General features: G+C 42.1%; 1 protein-coding gene across 11 annotated transcripts in view; it reads right to left on the bottom strand.

Annotated features, from left to right (window-relative positions):
* Positions 1-13331, bottom strand: part of DMD (dystrophin) — a 2125007-nt gene that overhangs the window by 670733 nt on the left and 1440943 nt on the right. For all 11 annotated transcript variants that reach the window (XM_050936430.1, XM_050936437.1, XM_050936440.1 and 8 more), the window contains one exon: positions 12218-12367. In XM_050936430.1, coding sequence (XP_050792387.1) covers positions 12218-12367 — 150 coding nt within the window. The remainder of the gene's footprint in view (positions 1-12217; positions 12368-13331) is intronic.

The following is a 13331-nucleotide window of genomic DNA, read 5'->3' as shown; positions in this document are numbered from 1 at the left end:
AGGTCAAGACTCACAAGTGATATCATTCACATCAAGACAAACAAAAACCCATCATAACCTTAAAAGACAATGGGACAGATCCTCAACTGGTGTAAATTGGCATAATACTCTAAAATCAATGGAACTACCCCAGTTTACACCAGCTAAATATCTGCTCCACTGTAGCTACATTTTAACATAATCTTCCTGCCATTCATGCTACATTCTAAAGTAATGTAGGATGAGATCATCAGGAATGACAAGTGTTCATTCCCAGCACACAAAATGTCATCCTATGAAGTGACCAGCTGAATTCCCTATTCACAAAGCAAAACTGTTTGAAAAGGGTCCAAGGAAATGATAACCTCACAAGGATCCCTGCATGCCACCTGGTAGATCTGATGGAAGAGAAGATCTGAGGTTGGAGATGCAGCTAGATATGATGGTTGAGTTTCAAAGGGGATTTGAGAGGACGATGGAAAGAGAAGGCTGAAGGGAAACATCAAGACTTGAAAATGCATGCTGGACCAGACAATTGAGAGAGTAGATTGCTGGATGAGAAAAGTGGTCAGTAGAAGCATGTAACAACAAGAACAAGGCAGAGGAAAAGATCGACGAGCAAAGGAGAAATAGCACTGAGGTACAGGTTTGTGAATTGAAAAATGAAGGTGAGAGGCAGGCAATAACCAAAGATGGGAGAGCATAGAAGAAGGGAAGAGCAGCTAGTCCTACAGAAAGGAAGAGAGAAAATGGAGATAGTCAGAGTTTGGAGCCCTAGGAGGATAGAGGATGACTTACAGAAGATTGCAAGTGAGAACAGAAGATAAAACAACTTGCAGCCAGAAAGAACAGAAAGAGGGAAGGCTGGAGAATCATACCAACACCAGGAAGAGGCAGGTGTACTTGACCTGGGACTCCCTACTAATAAGAACAGAGGTCATAGAGGACAACCTTGGTTTGAGTGATCATGAGTTAATTAATTTCAACTTAATGGAATGGTAAACAAAAGCAAGTCCACAAGTAGAGGTCCTTGATTTCAAAAGGGCAAACCTAAAAAAAAACAAAAACAAAAGGGAATTCGTTAATGACGTTGACTGGATTGAAGAACCCAAGGATCTGAATGTGGAGGAAGTTTGGAATTACTTTAAGTCAAAGTTGTAGAAAATATCTAGAGCCTGTAACCCAAGCAAGGCAAGGAGGGGTGAAACTCATAGGGAAGGGTTGGAGACCAAAGTGGGTGAATGAGCCTCTTAAACAGGTTAGTAAGAGAAAGCAGAAACCCTATGAGGAATGGAAAAAGTGATGGATCAACAAGGTCTTAGAGGTTAGAAAGTGTAGGAGAAAAGTGATAACTGCCAAAAGCCAGGTAGAGTTGGAACTTGCAAAAGAAATTAAAATCAATAGTAAAAGGTTCTTTTACCAAATAAATAAAGACAGTTATGAAAAGAAATGAGACCACTAAGCCCTGAGGATGGCATGGACATTACAGATAATCTAGGCATGGGCAAACACCTAAATGATTACTTTGCCTCAATTTTTTAATGAGAATAATGAAGAGCTTGGGGACAGTGCTAGGGTAGATAATATAGGAACAAAAATATGGAAGCAAACAAGAGCACATCCAAGGTGGAAGCCAAACTCAAACAGCTTAATGGGACCAAACTGTGGGGCTCAGATAATCTCCATCCAAGAATATTAAAGCAACTTCATATGAAATTACAAGCCCGATAGCAAAGATTTTTAATGAATCTGTAAACTTGGGGGGGGGGGGTTCCTAGCATATGACTGGAGAATGGCAAATATAGTACCTATATTTAAAAAAGGGGGGGGGGAAGTGATTCAGGAAACTACATGCATTTAAGGACAAAAAAAATGCTATAAATAAATAGAGAATGTATCACAGTTGGAAGCAACAGAGGATGAGAAAGATCTGGGGGTTGATCAAAGGATGACTATGAGCTGCCAATGCAATGAGGCTGTGAAAAAAGCAAGGTAATTCTCGTAGACACAGGTATATGTTATTACCATTATACAAGGTACTAGTGAACCTCATCTGGAATACTGTGTGCAATTCTGGTCTCCCAGGTTTAAGAAAGATTAATTCAAACTGGAACACAGGCAGAGAAGTGTTACTAGGATGTCAGAGGTATGGAGAACCTATGTTACAAGAGGAGACTTAAGGAGCTTGGCTTGTTTAGCTTAATAAAATGAAGGCTCAGGAGAGAGATGATTGCTCTCTATAAATACATCTTAGGGATAAACACAAGGGAGGGAGGTAAGTTATTTAAGGCATGGGCCAATGTCTGCTCAAGAACAAATGGATATAAACTGGTCACCAAAATGTTCAGGCTTGAAATTAGACAAAGGTTTCTAAACATCAGAGGAGTGAAGTTCTGGAACAGCCTTCCACAAGGAGTAGTGGAAGAAAAAAAAACTACCTTGGTTTAAGATTGTGCTTGATTAGTTAAAGGAGGGGATGGTATGATAAGATTGCCTACAATGGCATAACATCCATCCACAACTGCTATTGGCAAGTATCTACAACCCCCAGAGATAGGACACTAGATGAGGAGAAATGAGACCACTAAGCCCTGAGGATGGCGTGGACATTACAGATAATCTAAGCATGGGCAAACACCTAAATGATTACTTTGCCTCAGTTTTTAATGAGAATAATGAAGAGCTTGGGGACAATGCTAGGGTAGATAATATAGGAACAAAAATATGGAAGCAAAAATGAGCACATCCAAGGTGGAAGCCAAACTCAAACAGCTTAATGGGACCAAACTGTGGGGCTCAGATAATAGATGAGGAGGGCTAGGAATTACTACAGAGAATTCTTTCCCAGGTGTCTGGGGAAAGACATAAGTGGGTGAATGAGCCTCTTAAACAGGTTAGTAAGAGAAAGTAGAAACCCTACGAGGAATGGAAAAAGGGATGGATCAACAAGGTCTTAGTCTAACCCACATGTTCAGGGTCTAACTGTTTGCCATATTTAGGTCTGAGAAGGAATTTCCTCCTAGATCAGATTGGCAGAGACCCCAGTTTGTTTATTGTTTTCTTCCTCTGAAGTGTCACTTGCTGGGTTGAATTAAAGTAAATGGTGGATTCTCTTTAAATCAAAATTTATGGACTTCAGTAACTAGGCCAGAAGTTATGGACCTAGTACAGGAATGGGTACAGTGAGGTTCTATGGCCTGTGACATGCAGACAAGATGATAAGGATGGTCTCTTCTTACCTTAAAGTCTATGAGCAATCTCTTCACATTGTTCTGTCAGCAAGGAAGTGAGTGGGGGTTTCTTCTAAAAGGAACAGGCCCTGCACATCCCATGGGATCTACAAGATGGGTCATGGACATCTATGCTGAAGTCCCATGTCTCCACATTGGTTCTGGCCCCTAGTGACTCCAGGCTTTTGTAGTTTTCCGTAGAAATGAAAGGAGTAGGGACTAGGGAAGCAATTGAGGAGCCTGCTATCACAAGCTGTAAATACTACAAGAAAGTCAGGAATTGATCTCCTTTCAGACTACAAAAAGATGAGGACAAATAGATTGCTTCACTTTAACACTCCCACTCTCTTTGCACCATATATGAGTGTCAATAACACTTTATCAGAGGGGTAGCCGTGTTACTCACTTCACCTCTCTACAAAGGAAAAAGGACTGTAAGCTGTCTAAACTCCTACCTGCCACATGGGGCCACAACCGTGGTACCCCTAACCCACCCAGCAATATTGTCAATCTATCCAACTACACACTCAGCCCAGAAGAAAAGTCTGTCCTATCTTGGGGACTCTCTTTCTGCCCTGCCACTCCCACCAACATGATACAGTTCTGTGGCGATCTGGAAGCCTACTTTCGCCATCTCCGACTCAAAGAATACTTCCAGGACAACACTGAACAGTGCACTGATACACAGGTGCCCTCCCACCAACAGCACAAGAAGAAGAACTCCACATGGACTCCTCCTGAGGGTCGAAATGACAGTCTGGACCTATACATTGAATGCTTCCGCCGGCGTGCACAGGCAGAAATCGTGGAACAACAACATCGCTTGCCTCACAATCTAAGTCGTGCAGAACGCAATGCCATCCACAGCCTCAGAAACCACCCTGACATTATCATCAAAGAGGCTGATAAAGGAGGTGCCGTTGTCATCATGAACAGGTCTGACTACCAAAAGGAGGCCGCCAGACAACTCTCCAATACCAAATTCTACAGGCCACTTCCCTCAGATCCCACTGAGGAATACACTAAGAAACTACAGCATCTACTCAGGACAATCCCTACACTAATCAACATACCCCTAGAGCCCCGACCAGGGTTATTCTATCTACTACCCAAGAGCCACAAACCCGGAAATCCTGGACGCCCCATCATCTCGGGCATTGGCACTCTCACTGAAGGACTGTCTGGATATATGGACTCTCTACTCAGACCCTATGCCACCAGCACTCCCAGCTATCTCCGTGACACTACTGATTTCCTGAGGAAACTACAATGCATTGGTCACCTCCCAGAAAACACCATCCTAGCCACCATGGATTTAGAGGCTCTCTACACAAACATCCCACACACAGATGGAATACAAGCTGTCAGGAACACTATCCCTGATGATGCCACAGCACAACTGGCTGCTGAGCTCTGTGCCTTTATACTCACACACAACTATTTCAAATTTGATGACAATATATATCTCCAGATCAGTGGCACTGCTATGGGCACCCGCATGGCCCCACAATATGCCAATATCTTTATGGCCGACCTGGAACAACGCTTCCTCAGCTCTCGTCCACTCACGCCCCTTCTCTACCTACGCTACATTGATAACATCTTCATCATGTGGACCCATGGGAAGGAGACTCTGGAAAAATTCCACCATGATTTCAACAGCTTCCACCCCACCATCAACCTCAGCCTGGACCAATCTACACGGGAGGTCCACTTTCTTGACACCACGGTGCAAATAAGTGATGGTCACATTAATACCACCCTATATCGAAAACCTACCAACCGCTATGCCTACCTTCATGCCTCCAGCTTCCATCCCGGACACATCACACGATCCATTGTCTACAGCCAAGCACTGAGGTACAACCGCATCTGCTCTAACCCCTCAGACAGAGACCAACACCTACAAAATCTCCACCAAGCATTCTCAAAACTACAATACCCGGACGAGGAAATAAGGAAACAGATCAACAGAGCCAGAAGTGTACCCAGAAGCCTCTTACTGCAAGACAAACCCAAGAAAGAAACCAACAGGACTCCACTGGCCATCACATACAGCCCCCAGCTAAAACCCCTCCAACGCATCATCAAGGATCTACAACCCATGCTGGACAATGATCCCACACTTTCACAGGCCTTGGGTGGCAGGCCAGTCCTTGTCCACAGACAACTTGCCAACCTGAAACATATTCTCACCAGTAACTGCACACCGCACCATAACAACTCTAGCTCAGGAACTAATCCATGCAACAAACCTCGATGCCAACTCTGCCCACATACCTACACCAGCGACACCATCACAGGACCTAACCAGATCAGCCACACCATCACTGGTTCATTCACCTGCACATCCACCAATGTAATATACGCCATCATATGCCAGCAATGCCCCTCTGCTATGTACATCGGCCAAACTGGACAGTCTCTACGGAAAAGGATAAATGGACACAAATCAGACATTAGGAATGGCAATATACAAAAACCTGTAGGAGAGCACTTCAACCTCCCTGGCCACACTATTGCAGACCTTAAGGTGGCCATCCTGCAGTAAAAAAACTTCAGGACCAGACTTCAAAGAGAAACTGCTGAGCTTCAGTTCATCTGCAAATTTGACATCATCAGCTCAGGATTGAACAAAGACTGAATGGCTTGCCAACTACAGAACCAGTTTCTCCTCTCTTGGTTTTCACACCTCAACTACTAGAACAGGGCCTCATCCTCCCTGATTGAACTGACCTCGTTATCTCTAGCTTGCTTGCTAGCATATATATACCTGCCCCTGGATATTTCCACCACATGCATCTGAAGAAGTGGGTATTCACCCACGAAAGCTCATGCTCCAAAACGTCTGTTAGTCTATAAGGTGCCACAGGATTCTTTGCTGCAATAACACTTTAGCTACTCAAGAAGGGTCTAATACTTCCTTTTTATTTATCTTACCTCTAAAGACACAACCAACAGAGCTTTACAACATATTCACAACGAAATCTGAAACCACACTAAACTTGTCTGAACTGGAGTTTCATCACAAATTTGAAACTCAGATCAACTTTGTTAAAACCACAAAACCTTCTGAGCTTCTCTGTGTCCACTAGCAGCAAGTCTGGGCCAGTTTACAGCTTGCATAAAAAGCATGTGAAATTTGCAGTTCTGCACACTTCAGTGTATAAGCAACTGAAAATAGGTGATTTCAACTGAAAGTTTAACTTTGTGATTTTGATCTCTTAACGTCAAAAGTGAAACTCTTGGGTGTGAACCTATGAGTAGCAGCCTGCACCTGAAGTGGAAGCAGAAGCTGTGCTGGAATCTATTATATTTTAGCCACCATATTTGTTGTTAATATAGGAATGGAAAGGATTTTCAGTTTATGCCAAATTACATTATTATTACAAGCAGAGGGTTGTAGTGTGGTTCCATTGAGGGGGCAATCCAGGCCACTTCACTAAAGGCCACTTCACTCCCCACTTCACCCCCAACAGCACACGGAATTCAGAAAGGATATAATAAAGTGTGAAAAAATGTTTAATAAAACATCTGTATTAGATAGACACTTACTGTTCAAAGCCAGGTCAATGCATTAAACTTATGAGCCTTACATTTTCCCTCCTGCAAGTACAATGTAGCTTAGAAATCAACCACACTGGATCATCCTGGATCATTCTGTTTTCCTGCATTCTGAGTCCAAGTAATGTCTGAGGATGTATTTACTCTGCTTCTGCCAGTATTATGAATCCAAATGGTACCTGCAGTTGTATTTAGTCCATGCCTCCCTATATTAGGGGTCCCAATGGTTGCAAATGATGTATTTAGTCACAGGAAGGTCTATCCAGGAATGCAGGGTGCTTCTAAGGACTTCTTAATTTGTCTTCATCCTAAATCAAAATCTTATTAATTTTGCCATATTTTTTGTCCCATTCATGACTGGTGATGCATGCAGATGTCTTGCTGAATAGGAACTCCTGACAGTCAGTTACATTCCGGGGCAGAGCATACTTGTTAGGGATGCCGCTGTACACACAAGCCCCTCCATTCATAGATGTGCCAGGCAATCACCAGAGGCCTAAAAATCTCATTAGCATAGATGAGTGGCTCTCCTCCGATGGCCTGAAACAGAAGGTCATACTTCCACACAGGCACTTTCAGACCAAGAACATTCTCCAGAGCTTGCCCCACATGAAAGTATTGTAAACCAATGCTAATAAAACCTCTCCCTCACACACACAGAGGGAAAAATTGTGGGGATTTATAAATGATTTTAATTGTTTTCGCTATGTGCTCTTACCATGACTTATGTTGGCTTGCAGCATACCTTGCAAGATCTTATGCACCGTCCAGAGATTTTTGAGTGAATAAAATAAAACCAAATGATAACAAGCATCATCCTTTGACTCTGAATTGATCCAGCTCCAGGAAAATGGTAGAAAAGTATTTTTTTTAAACGATCAGAGAATAATGTGCACTTTAATTTGTCTTGGCAGGCCCTTCCACCTCTAGTGCACTTCAGCCAAACCAAAGAAAACTTCATAACACAGAAAGGGAATACCTTTCCCTGTCCACTCTCTGGAGTGTTGCCTTTTTATGCTGGCTTCAAGGTGCCAGTCCTTCCCCAAACAGGCAGAAAGTTGCTTCCGCTATAGGAGGAGACCAGCCTTCCACCCAAAAGCCTTTTCTTCCTGCTGCCACTAGCCATGCTGCAGCTTGTCTCTCCTCTTTCCCCCACCTCTCATTAGGAGAGGATGTTTTTAAAGGTCACAGGTAGCCCTTACTTGGATTCAGGTGGCCTTAGTTGACTTGAGGTAACTTCTTTTCAGCTCATGGGGAAAAGCGCTTTTACCATTCCAGGGCTGATTAATCTGCCTTCCACCGCTCTCTTACAGCTGTCTGCTCTGACTTTGTCACAGCACTGAGTCACTTCTGAGCTAATATATTCAGCAGCCTATACAGCCTTTGGACTATTCTGGAGCTGGCTGGTCCATGTCTCAAGCAATGAACATTACATGGAACAGTCAAATGTACCCTGTCCAGTCCTCCAATATTATTCAGCTGCGATCCACTCATGCAAAATTCACCAGAAGGGCCAAGGAGAACAGGACACCAATGAGCACCCAGAGGCAATGAAACTGGTGACAATATACGTTGTTTTACTGTTGTGCATTTTGGTCTGTTTGATTTCTTAATAGGCATTGTTTTTGTGTATTGCTTTTTACGTTTTAATGGCAGCTGCCCACCTATCAGCATTTTTACACTGTTATTTGTCATTTGCATGCATGTTTAAAATAAAATCTTCAGTTTCCACACAAGGTTGCATAAACAGGTTTTATTAATTTTACTAAAATGGAACGTCACAATAATTCATATGCTGTGTGTTGAGGTACACTACCCGTTTCTATAACATGCACAACAAAATCCATAAAATTTCATCACAGTAATCCAAAAACTGTGTGATGAGGTACAAAAACGATATGTATAAAATGAATAACAAAATTTAATGAAAATAAATGTTCCCAAGCTGCCTCAGTCCCAGAAATAGTGGAATGAGTGTGGCAAAATTACAAATACTATGTCATTCCCCCTCACACACTGCACCATGAAAACCTATGATGTGGGCACACAAAGCACTCTGATTTCTATTACATATGTGGATCCTGATCCAATAATAATTGTGTAATTTCTGGTTGAGTGTATAAGATCAGCAATCTACCAGTGTCTTGAGTCCACTCCTGGCAAAATGGCTCATCTTTCTCCTCACAGACATTGTACAATACACAGCAGGCCACAATAATGCAGATGTTTTGATAACATAGGCATCCAAATGATTTTGAGGGTAGTGCCACTGAGATTTCAATCTGCCAAATGCATATTCCACCATCATTCTACAGCTATAAAGCATGCAGTTGAACTTTCTTTTGCCAGGCCCTCTGTAATCAGGATACAGTTTCATAAGCCATGGAAAACGGGGCATGTGCTATCCCCTAGAATGACAGTGGGGACAGTGACTCCGTTCATAATACCATTTGATGTGAACAATATCCCCTCGTCTGTGAAGGTAAAGTCCCAGGCTCCAGAAAATCCTGGCATTATGCACTCTGCCAGTGCATTCCATGCTGATATCCAAGAACCAGCCTCTGTGATTGACCAGGGCCTGAATAAAGATGAAGTAGTACTGTTCACAGCTTATATACTCTCGTGGTCCTTATGAAGAGCAAACTATGGATACAGGATTCCTATTGACAGCCCCAAAACAGTTTGGAAAGCCCCTTTCTTTCAAAACCAACAATTATTCTGGGAACATTTTTTATGCCCACCACCTTTGGGTAAATCACAGTCCTGATGGCCTCACAAATCACCACCACCACAAGCCTCACAGATGACCTGCCAATTCCAAACTGGTTAGTCATGAACAAGTAGAAGTCTAGGGTAGCCAGCTTCCAAATAGTTATAGTAACCTGCTTCTGGACTGCCTGAGCCTTCCTCATGTACATTTCTTGACACTGATCACATAGCTCCATGAACATCTACTTTTTCATGCATAAGTTTTGGAGCTTGTCATCCCAGGTCTGCAAGATGATGTGATCCCACCAATTTGTGCCCATAATCTTGCTCCAGAAGCTCCGTTCTATGTATGGGGAATCTGCAACAGTCACGAGCTGAATCAGCTGTGTTCTGGATGCCATGTCAGTACTGCCCTCTGAGAGAGGCCATTGATAGGACAAATATCGCTGCTGAAACATCCAACAGCACAGAGATACTCTGTCTGATTACCAAAATAGGAGTGAAAGTATAAGCAGAAGTTCTTCCACTGATGCTGGATTACTGTTACTGGCTCTGGTTGCAGGGAGCTTGCAGACCCAAAAATGGCTCTGCTGGAGATTTTGGCAGGCTACAAGCACTTCCAGTCAAGTACCATGAGATGGAGAGACAAGTAGTCCCACAATATACCATGAACCAAGGCCTAGAGAAGCTACAGCTAGCAAAGGCGTTTAAGAATCCTAGGATAAGCCCCCAGAAGTAACGAGATCTGACTTTCATATACTACAGTTCTGCTCATAGTTTTCTGGGTCACTATGACCATGACAAATAAGAAATAGAAAACATTTCTGTATTAATAAACAGGAGATAAAAAGGAATGTAAAAAGATATCCCTTTCACAAAGTCCTGGAATACAGAAATAGTCAATGACAGATTATATTCAGAGTCTGATAAACTTAGAAATCACAATTTCTGTGCATTTGTAAATCTTTTACAAAAAGAAACACCAAACACCAACAAAAAGAACACATTTTTCTTAATAACTAATTATTTCCTTTTAAGCTGTGGCCAAAATTTCAAGCATTGGTCCCTAAAGTTAGGCATGTAAATCCATATTTAATCATGTAATTAGAAGTCACCTGATTTTCTGAGGTGCTGAATTCATTCATTTACAATTGACTTCAGAGACATATCTGAGAGCTCACTCATTTTCTAGAGAAAAGGACACTTCTGTGTAGGTGCCTAAATACTGGTTTATGTGCCCATTTCTAGGCATCAAGGTTTGCAAATTTTGGTCAATATTGTTTCTTCTTTCAACCTGAGCAGTTAGACAATGTTCAAGGCCTTGAAAGGTTGTTTCTGTTAGGAGGCAAAACTGATTATATGAATCAAATGGTTCTTCGGTGTAATCCTGATTATCTACAAAGAATGTACACAAAGGCATGTCCAGAAGAGGATGATGCAGTGGTTAGGGCACTAGCCTCATACTCAGAAGACTCTGCTCTCCAACTTCTTGTGTGACCTTGGGCAAGTCACTTAGCTTCTCTGTGCCTCAGTTCCCCAGCTATGAAATGGATAATAAAACTTCCCTACCTCTCAGTAAGGTTAAATACACATCAAAGTCTGTGAGGCATTCAGATACCACAGTGATGGGGGCCATGTAAGTACCACAGATAGAAAGTCCTGATTCTGTGAACACAGTAGAAACAAACAGGAAATGTTCCCGTTTTCAAAAATTCAAGTCTAACTTCTCATTAAGAACTCTACCCAAAAGAAGCTCTTTTGGCTTTCTCCTAGGGGCATACATCACTGATTCTCCCACTACCTGCTGGATTTCCCCCTGCTTTCAGGTTCTTTTCATACATATATGCATTTGCAACCAAATCAATTCCCCAGATCCTGAGTATGCAATCCTACTCCAGGAAAGTTCCTCGGCCTACATGATTCAGCTTCTACTCAAGCCTTGTCATACTGCTCTGTGCCTTGGGTGATGGCTTCCATTGTTTCTGCTATTAATAAATAAACAGGTATTTAATTGCTACCTCATTTAGCCTGAATGAGGGGTACTTAGAATACTCATCAATTTCTCCTTTAATCTGTGACTGACAGCCAACATTAACACTTTTCAGCATAGCAATATATATATATTCAAATAAAAACCAGCAAAACCTTTCCCCAGCCCTCTCCACAGGCACAGAAATCTAAGGTAGCAGAATAAGTACAACGCCATTGCACAGGAGACATGATCTGAGGAAGCGTGCAAGGCCTGCATGATGCAGAACCTAGTGCCACAGAGGCTGCCTGTATAATTTTAAGGGTTTGGAGTGGGAAAAGAGCTGGAGTGTGGCTAGTGGTTCCACAAATATTCCCCATGGACCAGTGCCATAAATGCTACAGAAGCTACTCTAGCCTCAGAGCAGCAGTAGCAGCCACAGAACAGCCAGGATTGGAGAATAAATCCTTCCCTCTTCTCAGCATTTTTTAACAGAATACCACTTATTTAAGTGCCTGTACATGGCTGCAGAAAACTAACTTTAGGCACCCATTTAAAAAAAGAATCTTGACCATACCACTGTTATTAAGTCACCCAGCATCACAGCTACAATTCTTGTTTGCTGATTTTTTTTCTTCTTATTTGATAACAGGCACAGATTAACCTTCATGTTCATTCAGAGAAAAAACATACACAGGACAGAATGTATAAGTACTTCTAACAGATTAGAATTATATGTCATAATATCATTGCTAATATATCTGACCTTTATCCAGCGATGGTTAGCCTCCTTGAGCCTATTTTCAAGCTTATGTTTTTCTTCTGGGTTCAGTGATGTACTTCCAAGTGCTGTTCCTCCAGTTTCAGTTAATCGTTTCAGTATTCCCTTGTGTGGAGGTAGCTCTTCCACTCTTAACTGGAACAGACAAATACAACATTGAAAATGAACTGTGGTAGAATTTTCAGCTCCCTTATCTTCGCTGCTATTGATTAGTCTATCAGCTGCAGAGACCAGGCTCAGGGCTCAATTCAACACAAAATAGCCATGGCTTTCTGAGTTAAAAAGGCTCAGAAAAACAGCAAATGCTGACTCTATTAGGTTGACTTGTAGTGAGGAAAGAGTGGCTCTCTGAGGAGACCAAAATGGAGGGAAAACAAGCTTCCCGGAGGGAAATAAAATAAAAGTTCATCTCTGCTATGTGATTAATCTTTCCTTCTGGTCACCTGGTGCTTTACTAACTGCTGCCTTTTGTTTGTGTGAACTGTAAGCCCTTTAGAGCAGGTTCCATGTCTCTTCCATGTTCTGTGCAGTGCTAAGCACTCTAGTCCAACCCCGTAAGCAATAATGTTCATAAAATATTCATAAACACTGCAAATCAGAGGGCTACTGATAATGTTTAGGATTGTCCAACCTATCGTGTCTGTATAATCTGAATCCATTCCCCTTCCTGTATGCAATTACTGCAAATTTATACTGTTAATATAACAACATATCAAGTAACCAAAGAGTTATATAATAGAAAGTGCAAGCTTCCACAGCCATCATTTTAAAAAATGATCAAAATTTGACATGGACCACAAGAGAATCTTTAATAGTTACTATATATCAGTGGGTTTGGAGTAACTTCCTTTGGGTGGATCAAAAAGAAAAGAGGTGGCTCACAGCATGGCTTAAAAACCCGAACTATTAAGGAAAAAAATATCATCACCAGTAGGTTTGACTTTGGACCACCCGTCCTTTAGGAGTTACTAGGGGAGGGGTTCCCTCCCACATTAACATACTTCTGTCCTGCCCACATTAATACATATTGAGAAGAGAGAATCTTCATCCATATAGGCGCTTTTCTCCTCCACCTGCTATCCAAAATGCAGCTACCAGC

The sequence above is a fragment of the Gopherus flavomarginatus genome, chromosome 1, assembly GCF_025201925.1.
Source record: "Gopherus flavomarginatus isolate rGopFla2 chromosome 1, rGopFla2.mat.asm, whole genome shotgun sequence".
In the NCBI taxonomy this organism is placed as follows: Eukaryota; Metazoa; Chordata; order Testudines; family Testudinidae; genus Gopherus; species Gopherus flavomarginatus.
The sequence above is the reverse complement of the archived record's forward strand: the minus strand, read 5'-3'. Positions and strand labels throughout refer to the sequence as shown.